The following is a 24,812-nucleotide window of genomic DNA, read 5'->3' on the forward strand; positions in this document are numbered from 1 at the left end:
TACCCTCCAGAGCTAGCATTCATTTACATTAACCACACACTCATACCTTCTGATGACCCTCGTTCTTTCCTGACCCTCAGAGCTCCCATCTGAGCTCATTTTTTTTAGCCTTTCCTGCAGATCTGGGGTGAAAACAAGTCTCCTGTTTGAAATGCCATGGTTGCCCTGTTTTTGTTTTCATGGTGTTAGATCAGCATTATCAGGAGACGGTCAGTAAACCTAGAGTTAACTGGTTTGATAAAGTTAAGCAGGTATACGGTCTCCTGGAACCACTGCTCCCCCCCCCCCCCCAGGGCAGGTCTGCAGTGTTCTTACTTCACCCACCCCCAAGCCCAGGCCATTTTGGATCTGCCTTTCCATATTCTAGAGTTGCTTTCCCAGAATTTCATGGACGTAGAGCTCTGGTGTGTGCAGGTTTGATAAGCGTAGCCTTTCGGCTTCACCCAGGCTATTGATGCTTTGTTCTTTTACTGCAAGTCACATCCTATTCTTTGTTGATTTGCTTCACCTGCTGTGAAGCACTGCTTGTTTCTGCTACAGGCAGTCACATGGAGAAATGGGGTTTGTTTCACCTGGGTATACCTGGGGGGTGGGGGGTGGGAGGCTGGCTGGGCCTGTGGTAGGTGTGCATTTAATTCCTACCTGTTGTTTATCATGGTGGACCATCCTTGCAGGCGTGTGAATGTGCTATGGCCCTCAGTCTGTGTTTACTCTCAGTGTCCTGCAATTTTAGGGTCAGCAGTTCCAGAGGACATTTGATCTTAAATCCACTGTATGCCAGGACGTCCTTGTGTCTCACTGCTGTTAATTTATGTTCTTTCCTAAAAATGGGGGTGTGTTCAGTATCGTGCCAGTCCTTAAATTGTGTTTGTCTTTGGGGGGGCTGTATCTTGGACGTTAATAGTCAGAGCTATGTCTGTACCTTGTGCTTTTGTCTGACATAGCTTTTTCTTCTGTTATTTGTGATTCTGGGTCCCACACAAAACATCTGCCCAACTCTCCCAGGACTGTTGACTTTTGTTTTTTTCCTAAAAGTTGTGCAGTTTTAATTTTTGTTCAGTTTTATGCCCCAACTTAGGTTATTTTTCGTATACTCTATGCAACACTGTTTAAAGTTCTCTCTTGTCCTGTCATCATCTCAGCTGTAGCATGGACAGAAAGTCATATTTGCTCCCTGGTCACATGACACCTTGGACAGGAGGTTTATGGAGGTGAAACTCCTCTCTACTCTGCTGATCCGTGTTTCTGCCCTTCTGCCTGTACCACTATGTGGACCAAGATAACTGAATTATAAGGCTTGTTTGTTGAAGCTCCAAGTATTTCATAAAATTTTAGCATTTAATTAATTTATTATTATATGTAAGTACACTGTAGCTGTCTTCAGACACTCCAGAAGAGGGCATCAGGTCTTATTACAGATGGTGTGAGCCACCATGTGGTTGCTGGGATTTGAACTCAGGACCTCTGGAAGGGCAGTCAGTGCTCTTAACCACTGAGCCATCTCTCCAGCCCTAGTGTCAGGGTTTTTAATTGTATGTTCACATATAGAACTGTGATGCATTTTGTAGAGTGGCCTTGTTTCCTCTGAACTCGCTAAACTTACTTCCGGATTCTGGTCGTTGTATTGCAAATTCCATAGATCTGTGTTTATAATTATGCCCTCTGCAAATGCATACGGTTTTCCAATCTTTGCATCTCTTGTTTCTTTTTCTTACTCTATTGAACTAACACCTCTGGTACAGTGTTAAATGTAAACCATGAAGTTCTGCCATCGAGGATCGGTGGAGGGAAAGACATCCTGTGTTTTGTTGTTAGGCATAGTGTGACCTGTGAGTGTTTCATGGCTAGCCACCACCAGGTAGGGAGTTCGCTCATCTTCACTGATTGGTGCTGAAACTTGTTGTATAACTCTCCCTGCATCTGACCAAGGAAAGCCATGGCTGCTAAGGTTTGAACATCCTCCTTTAATGCGCTATGTTGCTGTTAAACATTAAAACAAATCTTGGTTCCTCTGACTGACTTAGCATCAGCTCACGTTGCCCTTACACAGGTTGCGGTGCTCCACTGAGATCTTTGAAGATCTGCACACCCACTCTTCACTGACCTCAGCCAGGACTGCCCTTCCAAGTGACTTCATGCCTGCTACTCAGTGCCTTGGAGGCCTTGGCTACTGTCTGCTACCACCATGCTTATCGGTCTGTCTTTCTGTCAGTTTTAGTTTGGGGGAGGAGGAGGCGGCTCTTACCTGTGCTGACTGTGTGACCTTTCTCCCCCTGCAGTTTTCCCTTCAGTGTTTTTAAGGTTTCTCTCACCAGCTTTGACAGTTTTACCTTAGTATTTGCATGGGCATTTTTTTTGTAGGTATTCTGCTCTGTGTCTCTGTCATCTCCTAGTCTGTATGCTGTGGGCTGAATTATGTGCCTTAAGAGTTCTTAGCTGAAGCCGGGCGTGGTGGCGCACGCCTTTAATCCCAGCACTCGGGAGGCAGAGGCAGGCGGATTTCTGAGTTCGAGGCCAGCCTGGTCTACAAAGTGAGTGCCAGGACAGCCAGAGCTATACAGAGAAACCTTGTCTCGAAAAACCAAAAAAAAAAAAAGAGTTCTTAGCTGAAGCCCTAGTATTTGGAGATGGGGCCCTAGAAGATAAGTAGGTTTTAAATGAATTCTTGAGAGTGAGACCTTGGTGAAAAGGCAGACGGTAGGACGGTCTTTGTGGCTGCTGTGTCCTTGTCTGTCTATGTGTGTCTGTGTTACCACTGAAAGCTGACTGCCACGCACATCCTCTCAGCACATGCACAGCCCTTCTATGGACTCTCCGAGAAGACCGATGTGAGTCATCCAATAGCACCAACCATTAGGGACATGGGAAGCCGTAAACCCTGAGACCTGTGCATTGTTCGTTGCCTGACTCCACGTGGCACTGTGGTACCAGCTCCTCAGTGTCGGTGTGTTTGGTAGGGAGGGGGTGGTGCTGCTACAGCACTGGGAAACCACACTCCTGAGAGTGTCCGTGGGTCACGGTGTAGGCCACAGATTCATGGTCACTTGACGTCTGTGAGTGGTTAGAGTGTGGACACTTTGTTTGAGGAGTTCAGGCGGCATAGGGTATTATTAGGTTGTGGAAGACATATCAAGGCATGTGGTTTGTGGTCTAATTTAGCTAATGAAAAATATTTTTACAAGTCTCATAAACACTCATTGTCCAGCAAATTAGCTTCAGGCTTCAGCGCTCTGCCCTACAACCCTGAGTCATTAGAAGGAAGCGTCTGTGCAACCGTATGCTCGTGCTTCAGTGCAGCCTCTTAATGGGGTTCTGTATGCATCTGGACGTGTGCACATGTGGACTGATCGAGTAGCTCCTGCCTTACTGAAGAGCCAGCCATGATGCACTGACCCTGGTTTTCAAAGGAAATTGATGGATTCACCTCCCGTGCTCCTTGTCTCAAAGCATTTCCAAATAAGGAATCATTATAGTGAGTCCACAGCGCTCTCCACAGTCACCTAATTGTGGTCATTTGAGAAGTAGCGATCCACCACACCCTGACTGACTTAGTCCATTTACACAGGTGCAAAATATGTAGCTTTTAAAGGCCTTCCCTTTTTAGAAACTGCCTCTCTTTTATGGAAAAAAAAAATGGATTTTTTCCTTTGTTATGTAAGGACTATGTTTTTAGCAGTATATCACTAAACACAGATAAGCAAAAAGGATTTTTAAAAACACCTGTAATTTCTGCCCTGCCAAGATGCTCAGTTAGGACTGGTGGATCCTTCAAACTGTTTTCTCTATCTGTGGGCATTTATGACAAGCATGCAGCCTGCCCTTCCACAGGGTCTCAGTGCATTACACATCGTTTGCTGCTGTGCACACTGAGCCAGCCAAGGGATGTGCGCCAGGGTTCATAGTGGATTTTAGATAGTAGGACTTGTATCATGTTATGACTGTCTTCTTATGTCCTTACTTTGTGGAAAAAGCATGTCTCTCATATGACAGTGCCATTTTCCTGGAAGCTGGAGGTTTGTTTTGTGCACACAGAGCATTGTGATCCCTCAGTAGTGATTCTAGCATTGACCAACCAAACATACATGGGCACATGAGCATAGTGCATTGTGCCAAGCCTGAGGCCAGCCAAGACACTGTTGTTCCAGCACAGAGAATGTGCTGAAATGTGAAAGTGCACGTGGGCAAGGGAATAATTTGGGGAAGACTAACCTTTGAGTCAGCACCCATACTGCTTGGTTGTCCTGTGGTCTTTTTCTGTTGCTATGATAAAGCAACCAGGGGGAGAAAAGATTTCGTTTAGCTCACAGCTCCGGTTTAGGATTCATCATGGCAGGAAAGTCAGGACACCACAGGAACTGGAAGCACCCAGGACCCAAATTCAGGGAATGGTGCCACCCACTTTTAGGATAAGACAGTCACCTTTCAAACTCATTCACAGGCCAACCGGATCTGGACAGTTAATTCCTCAGTACAACTCCAGTGAATCTGTGTACGGCAAGTTGACAGCTACAGCTAATTATCACAGGTGGACACACAGGCAAGCCGGAATCCTTTTCTGTCTTGCCTAGTCACTGCAGCACTCTTGGGACGGCCAGGTTCCCTTTCTTCCACCTTGCTCACTTCAAGAGCTGAGACAGACCCTGAGGACACAGCTGAAGAATAGGGCTTAAACTGACTCCTTTCCTGTCCCCGTGCACAGCTGCCAGCTGCCATAAAGAGTTAGGATTCTATCCACTGGGCCATGGGGAGTCTTAGCAATGAGTGGGAGTTGCCGCTGTTTTCAAGTAGAAGTTCTGTGACTCAGGTTTGTGGGCTGCTGAGATTATGCAGTGTGCTCAGCACTCTGCCAAAAACTATAAGGAGATTGATACATATCGAGGAACGAAAGCCATTGCCCATAGGAATTTATTATCTAGTTACAGAGGAGATTAGCATAGCGGAGCAACGGTGAATAAGTAATAAAAAGAACACAAGCAAGGGCTTCGAGGAATGCCTGAGCTCCTCAGAGGTGGATGTTGTTAAAGATTTGAAGATTGTGCAGGAGCTCCACTAAGCTGTCATGCCCAGGGCATCTTGAGCTACACAGAATAGATGGAGATCCTGCTACACTGAGTGGGACCTGGCCCCAGGGGAGCCAGAGTCTCTGACCCACGAAGGAGCATGGGCAGCATAAGCAGACAGACAGAGGTCAGCTCTGACATCTCCAGCACTGTGGTGTGGCTCTGGGCCAGCCAGGAGAAGAATGGATGGAGAGTGGTAACAGGTCGAACATGCTCAGCCCTCAACTTGCTTAGTTAGTGATGGTTTCGAGGCCCAGAAGGGAATCTTCTGTTTTCAGAAGTCTTTATTCTGCACCTCAGAGGCCTGGATGTTCCCCCCACCCCCCCGTGTTGTGTGCCTGGGTCTAGCTGGGGCGCGCTCAGCCTGCTCATCTCCTGCTCATCTTGCTACAGATGCCTGCAGTCCTTAGAGATTCTGAGTGGAGACACTCAAGACTGAGCAGTGGGGAAACTTGCTTTGCTGTTGGCTGCCCTGTGGTTTTCTAGCTCTGAAGGAGAGAGCAAGCACAGGGGGAGCTCTGGTTCACAAGGGTCAACAAGACTTGGGCATCATCAGCTTGCTGTAAGCCTACCTCCTGCAGCCCTGGTCCAGTTATTCCTCGTCCTTAGCACCTTGTGAGGCAGATGGTAGACCAGATGTGTCCAGTTGTTCTCCACTTTCCCCCAAAGGCCTCCAGCCCCACTTTGTGAGAATGAAGAGACCGCCTTCCGGGGAGGTGACCCGTGTGCAGTGGTACACATGGCCACAGTCTCCAGTCAATAGTCAGCCTGTCACAGCTGGTCTGAGTGTCAGTATCCAGCTGAACAATAGGTTTTTGTACAGGCTAGCTTTGTGCATCCCTATGTGAGGAGTAGGTGGGGAAGGCTATGCTAGTGAGACACAGATTGCTGTGTTGCTCATAGGAATGAATGCATAGAACCAGAAATGTCTTCTCACTGAGGTTTGGATGATCACTGTTGTAACAAGGCCGATCTGTCAACTAGGTGAAGAAGGGAAATGGACAGTCTTGCTGAGTGACTGCAGAGGTCATGACAAGGGCCATGGGGAGGGCGGGCGCTTGGGATGAAGAGAATGTGGCCCAAGATGATGCCAGATGGCCATTCCAGAAGTGGCCCCACCCTGAAGTTATCATGTGCATAGCAGTGGGACACTTAAAAGTGGTCACTCTGTGGCAGTTGGTAGTCAGCAGCGATAGCCTGGGTGTTGAAGTCAAGGAAGATGAGCCCTGGCAGGAAACAGAGAGCTGCAGGGAGCAGTGTCTGTGGGAAGATGGGAACAAGATGGGAATAAGCCCTCGTGCAACAGCGGGAGGGGAGGGAGAGAGGGAGAGCTGAGGAGGCGGCATGCCCCTGCCAAGGAGGTATCTGGCTGCCACGGCATCTGCTGTGCAAGTGTGACCTGTTTTATTTTAGTCCCGTGTGTGTCGCACATAAGGTTAGTTTTTGTGACTCAGAGCCGAGACACAGGATGCAGAAGTTGCCCAGCCACAGCACAGCTGGGACTAGAGTTTGGCTTCTCATCTTTCAATCCTGTGATCATTTTCCACATTAAGTTTGTCCTTGGTTAGCACTGAGGAGTTAAATTTTAAAAGAGCCCCTGTGCTTGTCAGTGGACTTTGTAGGCCCTAGAGAAGCTTCCTGAATGGGGTGAGGTCTCAGGTTGGATCCCTCTGGGTCTTGCTGTACCCTGTGATGATCCAAAATAGGCTCCCAGTTTCCCTGTGAGGCACAGAAGCCACAGCTCCAAAGTGAGGAGTAGGCTCACTTCTACCTTCGTCATCCCAAGAAGGACCTGTCTGCAGATGAGCCAGCAGCCACATCACTGCTCTCCACTAGACAGGTACTCAGTCAGTCAACATGACTGATCTGTCTGCAGCAACTGGGCAGATTCTTTGCCTATGTCTATGACAATCTCAGGGGAAATTGGTGGTTGGGGGTGGGGGGTTCAGGTTGCTATGGGATCCTAACGCAGACAACACATGCTCTGCTCACAGTGGCTGTCAGGGACCGAGGCTAGGGTAGAGAATCTTGCCATCCACTTCTCACTGCTGAGAAAACAGCTTTGGTTCACATTCCCAGAGACTGTCCCTTAGAAAACAAGGTGATCTGTGGTGACTTCACTTGACTTCAGGCATGTGGGCTCTTCCTGTTAACAGTCTAGGTCTGGAGACAGACCATGCTCAAACAGTCTCTGGTTCTTAGAGGCCCTATACCTCTCCCAAAAACACTGCCCACTGCACAAGGCACCAGCCCCATACACTCACACCTCCATGTGGTAGTCTCCCTGGTAAAGAGCAGTAAGGACGACCCCAGGCTCAGTGGAAGGGCAAGCCAGTCCCCAACACCCCATGCCAAGTTCCTCCCTGGGCCTTGCTTTCTCTTTAGTAGTAAGGTACTTAATGGTCCCCATACATGCTCAGCACTAGGCTCTGTGGATAGCATTCCAGCCTTTGGAAATAAACCTGATGTAAATGTCATGTGTCATTTACCCCTTCTCCCACATACCCTTTTCTCTCCTATCACTAAGCCACCTTGAATATATGGAAATATTTTTGTTTCTAAACCAAATGGAATTATTAACCAAAAAGAGCTTACTCAGTATAGCTGTGTTAGGTAGGTAGCCTGGCCCTGCTCCCCTCTGTTCCTGAGTCTTTGTCTTTGAGTTTTTCTTACTGACAATACCATCAACTAGGTGACTATAATGGGAATTATTAATCTGTTCCACCTTATAAATAGCAAATCACACTCTAGTCTCTAAACCAAATCACTGTGAACATTTTCCTTCTGGGAGGAAGAAAGAGTTTCTAGTCAGATATAATTAAATGTGCTACCTAGTGGGTAAAATTAAGCTTGCTGCAGAGCAGAAAGAAGCATGCCCACACCTTAGGGCTTTGAACTACTCTGGTCTCCAATGGACACATGCTTGCCACAGACATGGATGCTCTGCCCTGTCAGGATGCAGAGCCTTCTCCTGGGTTAGCACTCAACACAGCTTTCTTTCACCTCCTTTTCCGTCGTGGAAGCGGCCACTCCCTCCCCAGTCTCTCCCTTGAGTGTCTGCAGCCTTTGCATTGCCTGGCCTTCCATGCATGCACATGCTGTGTGCTTCTCATCTGTCCTTCCCACTGGTTGTACCCTAATGGACCAGCTGAATGACCGCAAGGTGAGTAGGCTGTGCTGGGAAGAACTCTCTTCCTCAGCTCTTCTGCAGCAGAGGAACCTGAACAGGACTGTGGAGGAAGACTGAAATGTATGGATCCCCTGATAGCACAAGATGTGCGCCCTGAGCCCCGTTGGCTTGTGCTACGTGTGTGGAACTGTGCAACCGTGTGTTGGCAGCTGTTCTCTGTCCACACACACAAAGGCAACAGAAAACTGTTGGTGTGTCTTCAGTGGAGAGGGAAAAGTAGGAACTGCTGAGGGTGAGCCTGTGTAGTTTCTTGTCTCCTTCAGGAAGATATGTGGGAACTGTGGGAATGCTAGGGACTCTAGATGGCTTTCCCTCTCTGTCAAGGTCTGTTCCCACATCTGACTCCCTTGCCTATTTTCAGTAGCCATGGTAGCACTAATGCAGTTGACATCTTGTCTAGGATTCCTGGCCGGCTGAATGACCGGAGAACCCCTCTGGGTGAACTGAACTGGATCTTCACAGCCATCACAGACACCATCGCCTGGAATGTGCTCCCTCGGGGTGAGAGACACCACACCAAACAGGACCAGTGAGGAAACTCACAGGGACTGGAAATAGCAAGGGGAGCAGACCAGCCTAAGGAGGCTGGCACCACCATGTGCGTTCGGAAACCAAAGGTCCAATGCTCAGCGGGCGTCAGCCTTGCTCTCAGCTCCATAATGCTTCCCCAGCAGGCCCAGGGCTCAGCTTCCTGAATAAATACTGACACTACCTTTGAAACCAGAATCCCAGCTACAAAACGTGTGTGCTTAGTTTATAGTTTGGCTGGGACTGGGGTATTTGTTCATATGTAGGCTGATATGTGCATGTGTGTGTATATATTACCAGTGTGAAATGTGTGTGTCAGTCTCAACTTGTGTGTAATATTTTTTGATGGGAGAGAATTTGTGGTTTTGGCTTCCAGTCCTGGGCACAAATCACTGAAGATTCCTTGTTATTTTTTATCTGCCCTCAGATCTCTTCCAAAAGCTTTTCCGACAGGACCTGCTCGTGGCAAGTTTGTTTAGAAATTTTTTATTGGCAGAAAGAATCATGAGGTCATATAACTGCACCCCAGTAAGCAGCCCGCGGCTCCCCCCGACATACATGCATGCCATGTGGTAAGTGTGTCTGTCTGACAATTCTTTTGTGCTTGGGTCCTTGTTTGCATGCCTGGCTGCTTTGAAATGGTGGGCTTCTTGGAACCATAAAAGTACCCTGATCTGGGGAAGTGTGACACCAGCCTGGAGACAGGGGATTCTCCTTCAGGAAGAAGGAGACTTTGAAGGTTAAAAAGATCAACAGCCTTGGGCCCCACATTCCTCAACTGATGGAGGTGGTTTGGAAGGCTGTAAAACCGTTACATCACAGTGGAGACTTGTTAAAAGAGATGAGTTGATTGGAGAAAGGCCTTGAGGTTTTCCTAGCCAGCACCCACTTTCTGTCCCTTCCCTTTCCTGACCATGGGCACAATGTAACCAGCTGACTCCTGTTTCTGGAGCCATGCCTTCCCCACTGAGGTGGACCATACCCCTTCTTAAACTGCCAGCCAAAATAAGGGCCTTCTGGCCTTTTTAGAATTTGTACTGAGAAAGAAGTTGACCCAATTTATTAAGTGAATACAGGATTTCTCTAACATTTAAAGCTATCGTGTGGCACACGTGCGCACACACACTGTGATCTTTAGTCACTGTTCATTGTGGCCATAGCCTGTGTCAGTAGTCATAACAATAAAATAATACAGTGTAGGACTGGAGAAAGGGGTTGACCAACACCATGTGGTGTGCACAGCACCTGTAACTCTAGTCCAAGGGATCTAACGACCTTCCCTGGTCTCTTCTGGCACTGCACACACATGGTGCACAGACATACATTCAGGCAAAACACTCATACACATAAAATTAAAATAAAAATTTTAAAAATTATTCTGAATCTAAACCTACCTCAAGATATTTGGTGTGATTTGGAGGGGAGGGGGGGCTGTCAACTTTCCATTACTCTTTTTAAAAAAGACGTATTTTATGAATGTGAGTATTTTGACTGTATGTGTGTCTGCACACCAGAAGAAGGTACCAGATCCCAAGGAGCTACAGTTATAGATGGTTATAAGCTGCCATGTGAGTAATAGGAATGGAACTCAGGACCTCTGGAAGAGTAGCCAATGCACTCAGCTACTGAGCCATCTCTCCAGCTCCTAAGATTTATTTTAGATTTGTTGAAACAAGGTCTCATTTTGTAGCCTTGACTAGCCTTGGAACTCTCTTTATAGACCAGGCTAGCCTTGACCTTACAGGAATTCACCTGTCTCTGCCTCCCGAGTGCTGGAATTAAAGATGAACGCCCACCATGCCTGGTTTAACTTTCTGTTACTTAACAGAATAACTAACAGTCAGCTTATAGGGAAGACAGTTTTACTGAGGGTTACCACCTCCACGGTTTCAGTGCATGGTCTTTGGCTGCCTGTCTGAGGCAGCACTCCCTGGCAGGAGCACATGATGGAGCACATTGTCCCCTTATAGCCAGCTAGAGAGCACAGAGGGGAAGGGAAGGGTGTGGGTCCCAGCGCTCCCTTCCAGGGCATGCCCTGTTACTCTAGCGTCCTTCCAATCGGGCCATGGGTCCTTTGTGGGACACTCTACATCCAACTGGCTGCGTTCTCCACACGAATGGAGGGGTGGATTCCAAAATGAAATGACAAGTCTTCATTCACATTAGTAAGAGAGCTGTTTAACCATAAAGACCTTTCTACAATGTTGCAAAGACAGGTTTTTAAATAGACATATATCAATTTTCACCCACCACTAGAATCCTAGAGAAATGAGAAGTTTGTAAACTCACTGCCTCCTACATATTCAAAACTAAATAAAACCTGTAGTGTCCAGTACTCACATGTACTGTAAACATCAAATGTTAGAACACAAGTCTCACTGGGGCTGAAGAGATGGCACTAGTTCTTCCAGAGGTCCTGAGTTCAATTCCCAGCACCAACATGGTGCCTGAGAACAATATATAATGGGATCTGATGCCCTTTTCTCTCATGCAGATATACAGAAAGACAGAGCACTTATATACATAAATAAAGCAAAAATTAAAACAAAGTCCCCACATGTCTGCATCCTTTTACAGCTTGGTTAGAGAGGAAGTGGGCTGCTAGGAATAAGCGGCCGTGCACTCCAGAGGGGAGGAGGAGCCCTGTCTGAGAAGCCTCTCTAGCGTGTAAATGACCGCTTGGGGAGTCGATACTGTAAACGCTGCACAGAGAGAACACGTCCTCCGAATACCCGCCTTCCTTACATCTGTTATTCTGACCAAGAATTTTTGTAAAAAGATAATTATAAGAAATGGAAGGGGGGGCTGCAGAGATGGCTAGGTGTTTACAGTGCTTGCCAAGCAAGCAGGAAGACTGAAGTTCAGAACTTGGCATGTGAATGTCAGGGGGTGTGGAGACTCAGCTGGAGTTATCCCTATGAGAGATCTCACTCCAGAGAATAATGTAGAAAAATACCCAGGGAAGATCCCTGACACCAACCTCAGACACACACACACACACACACACACACACACACACACACACACACATACACAGAGAGAGAGAGAGAGAGAGAGAAAGTAAGTAAGTAAGTAAGTAAGTAAAAAAAGAAAAAGAAGCAGCAGCAAATGGGGGCAGCTCCGGTTGGGAGGCATAGAAGAAAAAGTCCAGTCCCACAGCAGTTTTCACAACACTGGCTCCACCCACCCTGAGGAGGGCACTTTACAGACAGGGTGAGAGACAGGCCTCTTACCCTTTGTGTCTCCACAAAGAAGGGCCCTGGGAACCACGGCTGTCTGCACACAGCTGGGCAAGGGAACTTTGATATTTCGGGGACCTTCCCTCAACATGCTGGGCACTTCTGTGATAAGAACTTCTAAGTCCTCACACTGAAAACTCTGATCCTTCCAGTACCCGTCTTAGCAAGTTCCCTGTAGATCAGAAGACATGGCTCCATTTCTCCCCTGTGGGTTTAGCATGCAGGTTTCCACAGATCTTGTTCCAGTGCTGCTGGGTGGGGCTGCATTCCGTGGGAAGAATCCTGCATCTCATGCCACAGCACTGCCTGCTCCTCAGCTGAGGAAGAGGTGCTCTTCTCTGGAGCGACCTCACCTCAAGGGAAAGGAGTCGGAACGGGTACCTCCTTGCCCCAGCCCCTAGCTGAACAGTCAGGTGATGAAAGTCAAGATGGGGAAATGTAGGGTCTGCAGTGGAGTGCATATGTGGGTCCCAGCGGTTCACCCTGGAGCTACTTCTCACAGAGTAGAAGAGGGCTACCTTCAGTGGCCAGTGCTACATTGTGTGTGTGCACTGGATCCAAGCCCACACTGTGAGCATAGGCCATTGACAGGGCCAAGAAGGAACCACTTCATCAGCCGTGCGGCCCCAGTGTAAAGTGTGGAGCAGTCATGGCAAACCAGGATGCCCTTTACAAAATAGGAAGAACAGATTTGCTGAAACAAAGATTCGCCCTGAAAGAAAATATTCTGTCATATACAGTGTTTGCAGGCAGCTCCTTCACATGCTCCTGTAAGAGGCCGTTTCTCTAAGCATCCCTACACAAAAGTTTAGGAGTTGGAAAAGAGCTGATTTGTGTCTTCATGGCCAACAGTTGCACAGTGGTACTCATCACTGCTTGCTTGCTGCAGGGGTCACTTATCACTATATCAGTATATACTATGGGGACAGGTCCTCTAGGCAGGGTCCTCCTCCAAGGCTCAAGTCCACTGTGAGCTAGCAAGCCCAGTATCTCCCTAGGAGGCCCTGCATGGCCCTCCTACAACTCTCCCAGCAAGGATGTGGAGGCTCCAGCTGGATGAGCGGATGAGCATAGCCTCAGCAGCAGCAGCTGTCACTCCCTATTGTGCTGGTCAGACTTCACAGCTCCTGCCACATCCCGGGTGGGTCCGCTCCACAAATGAGGTAGGGAGGGGTGTAGGGACTGCTGTTTGACTCTCAACTTTAAGGAGAGCCTTGCATTTTCTACCTGCTGTGGCTCACACTGGAGGCTGGGGCTGTCTGACTACAGAGGGGAGAATTGGAGGAAGCAGCCAGGTCCTGGCTGCCTGCTGAGGCCACCGGAAGGGACAGTATGTCTACTTCAGAAGCCCTGTGCCTGTTCCAGATGCCCATTTCTCTGCCAGCTCCACCCTCCTGTTGGGTATGAGCCCAACATCCTTTCCCTCCAGCTGGATGTTGAAAGTGACCAGGACTTGGCAGTGATTCTTCTCAAAACTGTTCAATCATCTTGGTGCTTCCTCCCTTGATGCCTGGCACCAGAGCCGCGGACTCAGGGCCTCACCCCTGTTGTATCGCTGCTGACCATGGTCTCTGATGCTGACACCGATCTCTGCCCAGACCAGCTTGCTCCTACTCAGCGCCTCGCTGACACCTTCCTCCTACACTTGTAGCTTCCTGCAGCTCTTGCACCCCACTTTCCTCTTCCTGCCTTCCTTGCCTGCACCCCATCCCCCATCCCCCAGTCCACCTTGCCCTGAAGCTCGCTATGATCTGCAGGCCCAGTTCTATAAGGAGCCTAGTTCAGCAGGTCTAAGATAAGGCACTATGAGAGACAAGGCAGGGCACGCAGGAAGGCTGGCGGTGTCTCTGACCAAAGTGCAAGCTGAGCATGCCCCAGCCGAGCACAGAGGGGTAGGGGGTCTCTGCCTCTCTGTTTCTGTCTCTCTCATATTGTTATATAAAATATATGTTAAATATCACATTAAATGACACTGCATGTGTCCACAGTACAACTGCTCTCCATGCCACAGTCTCTGTCATACACAGAAAAGGCTGAAGAGAGTCACAGCAGGCTTCAGACAGGACAGCAGTGACACTCATCTCTTAAAAACTGCTGGAGATTCCTTTGAAATTAGAGGCCTCTTTGGAGATTTCCTATTCCTTTGAAACAGTAAGTGCTGGGTTTTTTTTAATTGAATCATTATAGTTAAGGCATTATCTGTCATAAAATGAAACTTAGAAACAAACCTAAGGAATAACCGGGCTTTTCTTTGCATGAAAAAAGCATAACTAGCAAATTCCCTAAGGTTTGTACCTAGACTCCATCCCATGTGATATTTTCAAAATGATGTGGAAAGGACTCGTCAGAATCCCAAGTGTGCTGTTAATTCACATCTGTTAGACAGTTTTGTATGTACCACTGCACAGCCGGTGAGCCACCCAGCCACAAGCAGGGCTTCCCTGTGAGGACAGCTGCAGATCCACTGCACATCAGTGATGGGAGGGCTGGGTTCACCCTGCAGAGTCTGTGGCAGTCAGGACTGTGGTGCTCACTGCCTTCATGGTAATGAATAGCTGCAAAAAAGCTAGCCCTCCACCCAACAAAGGGACGGCAACAGGGAGGGCCATCCAGAAGACAAGTTCTGGCAGGTCCTTGAGCTGCTCCAGGCTGGGCATCCATTGTAGGACGTAGACTGGGGTGCATCTTTCTCATTCTCCCTTGGCCCATGCGTGGCTGAGCCTCAGATCCCATTGGGCCTCCATTTCCCGTCTACAGATAGATGCTTGATGCTCCTCTGAATGTCTTCGGAGGCGTCAACTTCTAGTTTATGTTGCTTACGTTAGGGATTGCAGAGATCAAAACTGGGGTGGGGGGAGCTTCCTGTAAAGACCACTGTACAGTGTCTGATAGATTAGAGGTGGTCTAGCTCAGGAAGACCAGTGTAAGTGACTCTGGTCTTACACAGTTTCTGTTGACTTCTGAGTTCATAGGGGTCTAACCCAGGACTTTACACTGGTTAAGCCGTATCCAGGGCATTCACTTAGCTCCCTAAAAGGTGAGCGAAGGAGAACGCATCTGAGCTTTTGAGGCCAGAGGAAGCAGTTGGATAATCAGGATGGAGTGCCCCTCAGAAAGCAAGCCTGCCCAGGCAAGGACCTGTTGGGAACTGAGAGATGCACCAGGCAGTGGTGATGAGAGAGAGGCCAGTGTAGATGGGACTTGATGGCTGAGTGTCCTTAGCTGCAGGCATCGTAGGAGCAGGAGGTTCCTGGGTGCAAGTTTAAGAGCTGGCATTCAAGTAAGGGAGAAAATGGTTGCCGTTCACTTAGCACCTGAACTCTTTTCCATGAAGCCCAGCACACATGGCCTCACAGTTCCTCACCACACTCCCCTGCCGCACACAAGATTTTTTTTAACTTTGCATTTAAGATGTGGGACCAAAAGGGTGTGACTTGTCCAAAGGTACACAGTACCTGCTGGCTGCACAACAGTGTGTTCTCATCAGGCCTCAGCCTCCCCAGGCCCTGCCTTGCTCAGTTCTGCTGGGCAGTGGGATAACTGCCAGGAAAGGATCACAGGCAGAGTAGACAGCAGCTTCAAGGAGAAGTGACCTGAGTGGGCTGTGAGAAAAAAGATAGCTGACACTGGGCTGCGCATCACCAGTGGATGAGGACACTCTGGGTTATACCCATCATGTCTAACTCCTCATTTGGAGGTAGAGAAGATGAAGCCAGGATTTTCAAGGAACATGTAGTGATGAAGAACATAGATGCCCAGGACACAACACACACTTGTCACCTGAGCAGAGTTGAGGGCCTCAGCTCTCCTATTTAATCCCCTAGTTCACTCGGGCACCTGTGTATCCTACATGTGGGTGTTGGATACAGATGCCATTTGGCTTCCCAAGCGTGCACTAGGACTCAGCAGTAAACCTGCCATGGAACTCAAGAGAGAGGAGGGAGGAAAAGGGCAAATGGACAGCTGACAGTCTGGGGAGGAGCATATGTGGAATGTACCTGCTGTCTTAGTTAGGGTGTTCCTGCTGTGAACAGAGACCATGACCTAGGCAACTCTTAATGAAAACGACATTTAACTGGAGCTGGCTGATAGGTTCAGAGATTCAGTCGGTTATTATCAAGGCGGGAGCTTGGCAGTGTCCAGGAAGGCATGGTGCAGGAAGAGCTGAGAGTTCTACATCTTCATCTGAAGTAGAATACTGACTTCCAGGTAGCTAGGGTGAGGAGAGGGTCTTAAGCCCACACCTATAGTGACACACCTACTCCAAAAGGGCCACACCTTCTGATAGTGCCACTCCCTGGGCCAAGCATATACAAGCCATCACACCTTTCCAACAGAACAAATGCACAGCCAGAGGCATAGCAAGACAGGTCCTGTGACCAAGTCCTAACCATTTGCCCACAGTGTCAAACTAACCCTGCCACAGAAAACAATCAAACCATTCAATGTTTGGTAAGTAGCCAAAAATCAGTGCTTCATGTATCATCACCTGATTTGCTTAATGTTGAGGTCTAATACAGTATTCTTAAAAACATTTCCGATTCATAATAGCCATTTCCATAGTCTACATGCAGTTCACAGTCTGCCTGTAAGACACAGGCTTCAGGCGCCCCTCTCCTCAGCACAGCAGCTATCCTGGACATGAAGCAGCTGTGCACAGTGGACAAGAAGGTGTCACCAGTGGCTCTGGCCAGCTCCCTCCCTCCTGAGCCCATGCAGTCTGAACAGTATCTAAAATCCTCTCCAGTTTGAAATCTTGCCTGACATCATGGCTCCATTCTCTATGCTGAGATGTGCCAAATAAGTACATTTGAAGGGTTCTAGTTGCAGACGCCAGTGAGATGTGATTCCAGGAGGAGACGTGCATGCCTCTGACACGTGTTCTCTGGGGAGGGTCTCAGTAGTGACAGTGCTAGCCGAGTGGAGTGAGGAAGCAAACGCTCGTCAGCCCCATTCTGGGCTGGAGTTCCATGGTGAGGCCAGCGTAGACATTAGCTTCCATCTCTCGGAGAGACTGTATAGAGCTGGGGACAGGCTGATGCCTTTACTGACAGGGCCAACACAGTAAAGATACACTGATCAGGGCTTAGCAGCCTCCTGGATTTCATGGGGCAAGGCAGCTTCAGGGCCTAGAGGGGTAAGCCTGACCCAATGGAGAGCAATCTCAGTAGTCTCTGCTTGGCCCAGTGCCCACAACCCAGTGCTCCCAGAGGCCTCCCTGCTACCAAACCCTTAACCGCAACCTACAGAGAGAGAAGCTAGTTGGTCATCAGTCATCCTCTTCCCCAGTCCTTAGTGTATGTGCTATACTAACAGTGTAATATAATCCCCTTGCCTGCTGCCTCCGTTGCCTAGTGTGGCTTGCTGGCCAGGCTGCCTTGGATGTTCCTTCATTTTGGAATGCTACTTGACAAAACTTACCAGGATATCAGAGGCTCCATGTACAACAAGTCCCATTTCAGAAAAGCTCTCCACTTCCCTTGGTTGTCAGGGGTATTACAGGACCACCTCGTGCATTTCTGGCCTGAGGGGGTATCTGGCAGGCATGGGGGGTATGGTGGGCATGGGGATGTGGTGGGCATGGGGGGTGTGGCGGGCATGAGGGGTGTGGCGGGCATGGGAGTGACTGTTACTTCCCTCCTGCCTCCTCCTTGGGCCCTGGGCGACTTGTATTTCCCAGAGACTAGCCTCTGTATGGCTTCACCCCCAACCTGTGTAGCTGGAATGGTTTCTCAGCATTTGTTACTAAGAAACACTGCTACTTGAGGCATCTGGTTGTGAGTCTTGTTCCAGAATCTTCCTGTATGCTAAACTGAGCTGTCCACATTCCAACATAGCTCTCTCCAAGTACTCTCCCTGGAATCTGAACTGTGAATGAGTCTAGTGGACTAAGCATGAGAGAACCTTCTGGAAGACTAGAAAACCTTATACTAGTATGACACCATTGTGGTGGGGGTTGTATGAGACAGTCATCCCACCCAAGCTAGAGATGGACATGGAAGGTCTTGAGGCACAAGCACCTTCCCCAAGGGACAAGTTTTCCTTGTGCTTAGCTTTCTTTGCTTAGACTAAACAGAATGAGAAGCCAGGCCAGACAATCATGGTCCCAGGTAGAACAGACAGAAGGAAGCCATTCAGTCTTGACTTTGTTTCCCTTATGAGTCATTCACAGAATACTTATGCCCACAGAAGAGAAAGACATTGGTCTCTGGCATAAGCGCTTTTTACTCTGTAGATCTAGTGTGTGTGCCCCCTGAGCACCTTTGTGAGATCCACCCAACATGGTTGGTGGGATCATGATCAATCTGCCTTCCTCTGGAATGAGTTGCATGTCCAAGCTCCCAGAATCCCACACGCAGCTTTACACACTGGCCTTGCTCCTGTGGTTTCATGCTGTAGCACAGGCTAGATGGTTTGTAAGCCTTCTTGTCCTGTAGATCCACCATCTCCATAGATCTCCTCAGCTGCCAGGGCCACATCTCAGGGTATGGGAGGCCCTGTGGGACAGGCTCATCACTGCTTCTGCCCCTTTGACACCTGGGCATGTAGTCCTGTCCTCACTAGCCTGACCTAACAGAAATGCTGACCCTTGAAGGAGGGAGGGAAAAGAAAGAGATGGGGAGCCACAGTCACCTCTATAACTCCGTAGCTATACCTGAGGACCAAGCCACTGCTGAGTTGAGCTTCTTGCCAGGCCTTAGCTGGGCCTCACCTCTGAAGTGTGACTGGTGGGTTCCTTTTTCTGCCATCTGCCCCCCCAGTGATGAAACTCTCCCCGCAGTGCTCAGGGCTTCTGCTCCCTTGTAAATAGATGGCTATACACACATCCCTGGGGAACTCACAGGAAAGGTAGGCAGAAAAGAGCCTTTGGAATAAATAATTTAAAATCTGGTTATTATATCCTTGGGTGGTGATGGAGAGGCTGCATTTCTAGTGGGGGAGGGGACAAAGCCTAACAAGTACAGAGGCTGAAGCACAACGATGTGGCTGTGCACTCTGCCTGCCGGGGGTGGGGAGGTGATGATAAAATACTCAGAGCACAGTTCCTGTTTAATTTTTGATACAAAGCCATCAGGGAGTCGTTCTCCTTCACTCTCAATTTCAGGGGTCCTGAAACCCTGCATTTCTCTGTGGTAATAACCTGTGCTTTTTGCTGTGATTGATCAATGCAGATGGAGCCCACGCTAGCTCAGAAGGCTTTCCTCCAGCCCACTGCCTGGGTGATTGCCATCCTAAGCCAGTTTCCTGAAAACCCAGGCTCTTCCTGGTGGTGACTCAACCAGCAGCTTAGAAAGTCCCCCACTCCTTGCTGTTTAGAGAGGGAGTCCAGTTCAGATCAGGTTGGCCCCGTCCTGTACCCTCCAGCCTGCCCCCATCACTTCCATCCAGCCACTCTCTTTACTCTTCCCAACCTGATGTGAGCGCCCTGGTGCCATAGAGAGAGATGGTGTACCTGGGTGCCACACAGAGCACTGGCGTACAGCACCGATGTTATCACTGGGTTTATAAACTGCTTTTCCTCTTGTCCATAGCTAAGAATCCCAAATTAAGACTGCAAGATTGGTTGAATTTTAGCTGAGAAAATGTAGCCAGCTTTACTCAACTGCTGTTCTGCTCATCAGAGGACAGTTGTGCTAAGGATGAGATGATTATATAATTTTACAGTTTGATGGGAAATGCTGAAGTCATGTGGTCTGGCCCAGAGAGGGTGCCCAGGGTGCCCAGCATGCTCTGCCTTGTGGAAATGCCTCTCTCCATTCCACCTCAGCCCAGAGAACTGGCCCAGGACTGAGGCGCCCCTGTTCCAGGAATTCTTAGAGCTTGTCTGCCAGTGGCCTTGGATGTTCTTGATCAGGTTTTCTTCTCTTTGGTTTCTTGAAGAGGCTGCTGCTTCTCTGTATCCCTCACAGCTACTCTGTACTGTCCCTTCGCCCTAAGCCACAGCCCCTTTGCTGGCTTGCTCATTTCAACAGTGTCTACCAAGCCTTTCACACAAGTGAAAACCCTGGAGCCGACTTACTGATGAAGGAACTGTGTGGTGGCTTCAGCTCTCCTAGATGTGGGATCTAGGTGGGGTCACAACTCAGCAGAGGCCGTCATGCCAAACAGGGTCAAATGTGTGTAGGTTGGAATGTGTTTGCCTCAAGATTGCAATGGCGCGGCAGCATGGCTGCTGAGTGCTGGATGTGTGCACATCTCTTCTCTGCTTAGGCCCAAAAGTGGTCATGCTGGGCTCCAGCTGGTCCAGTCAGCAGCTGCCGGATACACTTCCTGCTTCCCATCTCCAATTCTACCCTTCTAACTCCTGAAATTTAAACTTTTCATTTGATTAAATTCAAGGCATCTTTATAGAGTTTAATTGAAATAATTGACTTTGCTTCTGTCCCAACAAAGAGTAGATGTCTCCCCTGATGCTGCCGAGCACCCGCTTGCCTGCGGTTGGGCGTTTATTTGCCATCTGGGAGCTATTTATTGCCCAAAGTTGGAGCCACTTTTGATTATTTCCTGATTGCCTCTTAATCCTGTCAGCAGGGAAGGGCTACATGGTTGTGTGGTCTGTGGACAGTAGGGCGGGGATGGGAGGGTGGGATGCCAAAGGAGTGACTTTTCTCATCTTAAAGCTACCCTGAAATGTAAATGTTTCCATTCTTGTGTTGGTCCTTTATTGAGACATAAAGAAAATGTGCCCATTAACCTTCTAGCCCAAAGTCTCATTAGTCTAAGTAGCGAGAACAGGAATCCCTGCGTTTCCCAGGAAATTGCCTGGGAGAAGAGATTGCCATTCCAAAAACAGAATCTGCCTAAGATGAGAGAAATTGACATCCGTGTGGCTGTGCTCCATGTGTCTGTGGTGCACAGAGCTTCAGCTTGGGATTCATGCCTAGTGCTGGCCTTTCTGACTATCCCTCACCTGTCTACTGCTCAGCCAAGGCCTTTTCCTTATCTCCCTGTCCCTTGGGACCCCACAGGAAGGATGGCACCACTTTTTACATCCTGGATAGTGAGGCTGGTTCCTGGAGAGCAAGACCCACGTAGATTATAGCCCCAGACCTGCTGAGTGGCCATGCCAAAGACCAGCATTTGGGGGACTACCAGGCTTTGTTCCCTTCCACTGGTAGAACAAGACAGGAGCTTTGGAGCGCTGATGACTTCTGCAAAGGCAGGTGGGATGGAATGGGGTCTGTTAGTGTGGCTCTTGTAGCCACAGAGCGGCCAGGGGGAGTCCAAGAGAGGGTCTAGGATTGTCCAAGAGAGGGTCTTGGAGACTGTGGAGATGCTTGGGACTCTAGAAACTGGCTGGGAAGTGTCAGGTGTATGTCAGACATGGCTACTTGTCCAGTGACCAGAGTCACCAAGGAAGATAAGAGCCTGGTTAAATGAGGGTGTCACTGAGGGAGAGTGGAGAGAGCTGTGCTACACACACACACACACACACACACACACACACAGAGAGAGGGAAGACAAACAGAGTAGCGTGGTAGCCCTGGGTGCTAGAAGTGGAGGGCCAGGAAGAGCTGCTTTTGGTCTGAGAGGACAGTTAGAAGAGGTAGCATCTCCTGTGCCACACACAAGGCATTATGACAGGGAAGCTGCAGTCCAAAGCTGCTTAAGTAGCCACTCTGGAGGCAGTGGTGCTTGGAAGTGTGGCCAGCTACACTAGGGAATGGTTAGGTAAGGGACCCCTGGACCTCCACTGTGGCCACCTTTTAATGTGATTGCCATGAGTTGCAGATACCCTCAGCAGACCTCTGGTCTGGCTAGGCTGTCCTGGAGTCCCACCCCAGATCAGGCCACCCTGAGCTCCTTGCACTCACCACATACCCCCTGCTGTGGTTCTGAGCCATACAGGATCTGAGTGGTCTGGCTCCCTTTGTGCACCCTGCTCAGGCCTCCACCCGCTGTTCCTCCTCCTCTTCCACATGGCCAGCTGTTGCAGATAGATGGAAAACCTCAAACTGTGAGGCTAATAAATCCCTCTTCCTCAAAATGCTTTTTGTCAGGTGCTTGGTCATAGGATAACAAAATGCTGTAGCAGCTCAGTAAAGAGGGAAGAACAGCAGGTTAGGTCTGTTCAAGCCACAGGCCTACTCAACCTGCACTTCAGGTAGGCCAGCTCTGGATCATCTCATTGATGCTTGCAGGAAACCAGGGTGAGCCTGGATTCCTGAAGCTGTGCGCAGAGAGACTGAAAGACCTGGTCCTCATTTCCAGTTAGTCTGCACTGGGGGCTGTGGCACAGTACTTCCTATAGAATCTTCCTGTGAGCATCATGAGAGAGACAGGTGTGTACTGACCAAGTCATTCGGGGACAGCAATGGCACCATGCCAGTAACTTTCACCCTCAATGGAAATGGTGCTGCTGGTCTTTCCTCTAAGTCTGAAAATAATTAAAAAACTATAAGAAATCAATACATTTATACTCCATACATACCTAGGCCAAGATCAAAACCTGCTTTTAAATTCTCTAGCCTGTGTAGCCCCAGCCCACAGCACTACTGTCCTCCCCACCACCACCACCACCACCACCTACCATCAGGTCCTTCAGAAGAAGCCTGGGAGGAGGGGCATCTGGCAAAGAGCCTTATGTAAGTGCAGCCAGTCTGCTCCCAGACACTGAGTCCCCGTGTCCCCCATTATGTAAGAGGAAGCATTTATGAAGCTGCATAAATCATCCCTGAGCTTCAGAGCTACAGAGGAGGAGTCCGAGGACTGGCTTGACGGAGAACAGGGAGTGGGCGTCCACCTGGTGGGGTCGCAGACAGGGCTGTCTGCGAGGCACAGATGTGCTGTCAGAGTGCTGAATAGTATCTGGTGCCCTGAGAGACTGTCTGCCTGTCCTCCTTTAGCTCAGCGCCACCAACACAGCTTTAGCTTCTTGGGTCCAGGCCAGGTCCCAGCCATGCAGACAGAAGGATGCTAGGGCCTGACCATGCTAGCAGCACAAGGTGTGGAGCATGTTGATACCACTGGCCTTCGAGTCCACAGCAGGCCACCACCCCAGCCCTCCTGACTGGGATGTTTCCAACAAAGTGCCTTGTTCTGCCCAAGCTATCCCATCAGCCACCACAGGAACCCCAGATATTTGGAGTAAGCAGGCTGTGTGTTAGGGAGGGTCATGATGGAGTCAGACCACTGTAGAGGAACGAGAGTTCTGTCATCCTTTCTGTTCTGGAGAGAAGTGTGTCACACTAGGCAGGTGCAGTGAGCCACAGCACTGACCACTTCCTGGATGGCTCTGCCAGCTGGTCAGCTCTGAAGCCCCTAACACAGCCCTTGCCAGCTGAAGGATTTGTCCCCATTGGCCCTGAGGCTTATCCCTGTGAAGGCCTCATGCTAAGGCTGCTTAACTGATAATGTGGGTGCCCTCTGTTCTCTCCCCAGGCAGGCCTGGGACCTTGCTGTGGACATTTGCCTCTCTCAGCTGCCAACCATCATCGAAGAGGGTACTGCCTTCAGGGTGAGTCCCCACTTCAGGGAGACCCCTCCCCAGGGGACCCTGGTCCTTCATTGTAGACACCTGGTCTTCATGTAGCACCCAGAATTCTGGGAGTCAAGGATTTAGTTCACCAACCTGGAATAAATGATGTAGCCAACAAGAGTTTTTGAGGTCGGGTCAGCCTGGGTCTCGTTAGGTTCTGAGGTGGCTAGCCTTTAAAGGCTGTTTGCCCTGATGCACTGCTCTCATAAGACAGCGCCTCTCCTCCCCGACTTACCTCAGCCTCAGACCATGCAGGAGGGAGCTGAGCAGCTGCACACACTGTACCTGATTCCTCTTGTGGCGTGGACAAGTGGGTGGCCCTGCCCAGAGCCTTCCTAGCAGCCTCTGGGAACTCCCTTGGTTTTTTTTCTTTGGGGAGTATTTACACCAGGTCTGACTGAGTCCTTGCCCTGACCTCAAGAGCATAGCTCACAGCACCATTCATGAAGCTGAGATGACATAAGGCCTAGTGTGAGACTGGGACTGGGCTGTCACCAGCACAAGGTCCACTCAGCACTACTCAAGAAGCCACTGGACTTCAAGACCAAGAAAGCCAGGCAGTGTGCTGTGTGTCACGAGACAGCCTCTCTGAACTTTGATTTCCTCAGTTGTTGTTTGAGATAGGCTCTTTCTACATCATCCTGGCTGTCCTGGTTCTCATACTGTAGATCAGGCTGCCCTTGAACTCAGAGACCTTCCTGCCTCTGCCTCCTGAGTGCTGGATTACAAGGCGTGAACCAACACACACAGCCTGGTTTCCTTGTTTAAAAGGGGATCTGGGGAAACCCAACTTAAGGAACTATGTGATGGTTGAGTTAGTGTTTCTCAAGTGCTCAGGACAGAAGTTACACGTGTGATAGGGTAGAAGTTAGTGACATGTGATGGGCCCTCATTTGTTCTTGTACAAGTCACTGCCCAGAGAATGCTGGCCACTGACAAGTGAGCCAGGAACAGAAAACCTGCAGCCTGGGGGACTCTGTTCTCCTTCTGTGTGTGTGGCCAATGTCTGTCACCATCCTGCGGCAGAATCGAGCCTGGGCCTGGGTACACACTGGCATACTGCATGCTTAGTGTGCATAGGCTATGCCAGCTCCCCAGGTGTGCCTGGAGGATAAAATGATGGGGCAAAAGGCTTTTAAAGATCTTTTGGTCCTGTTTGTCAATATTGTTCTACTCTTTGTTGCTTGTTTGGGTAGAAGGAGGTAACATTTTATTACATAAACATTGAAGCCTAGAGCAAAGTTGGAAGGACTCTGAACAACAGCCATACTCCACCACTGAGCTCTGCTGTTACTTTTCATGTCGGGTCGAAGCTT

General features: G+C 49.3%; 1 protein-coding gene across 1 annotated transcript in view; it reads left to right on the top strand.

Moving 5' to 3' along the window:
* Rptor (regulatory associated protein of MTOR complex 1) overlaps positions 1 to 24,812 on the top strand; it is a 299,725-nt gene that overhangs the window by 185,404 nt on the left and 89,509 nt on the right. Inside the window, exons 8-10 of the mRNA XM_021175441.2 lie at positions 8,651 to 8,751; positions 9,206 to 9,350; positions 23,400 to 23,475. Of these exons, the coding sequence (XP_021031100.1) occupies positions 8,651 to 8,751; positions 9,206 to 9,350; positions 23,400 to 23,475 (322 nt within the window). The remainder of the gene's footprint in view (positions 1 to 8,650; positions 8,752 to 9,205; positions 9,351 to 23,399; positions 23,476 to 24,812) is intronic.

The sequence above is a fragment of the Mus caroli genome, chromosome 11 (genome assembly GCF_900094665.2).
Source record: "Mus caroli chromosome 11, CAROLI_EIJ_v1.1, whole genome shotgun sequence".
Lineage (NCBI taxonomy): Eukaryota > Metazoa > Chordata > Mammalia > Rodentia > Muridae > Mus > Mus caroli.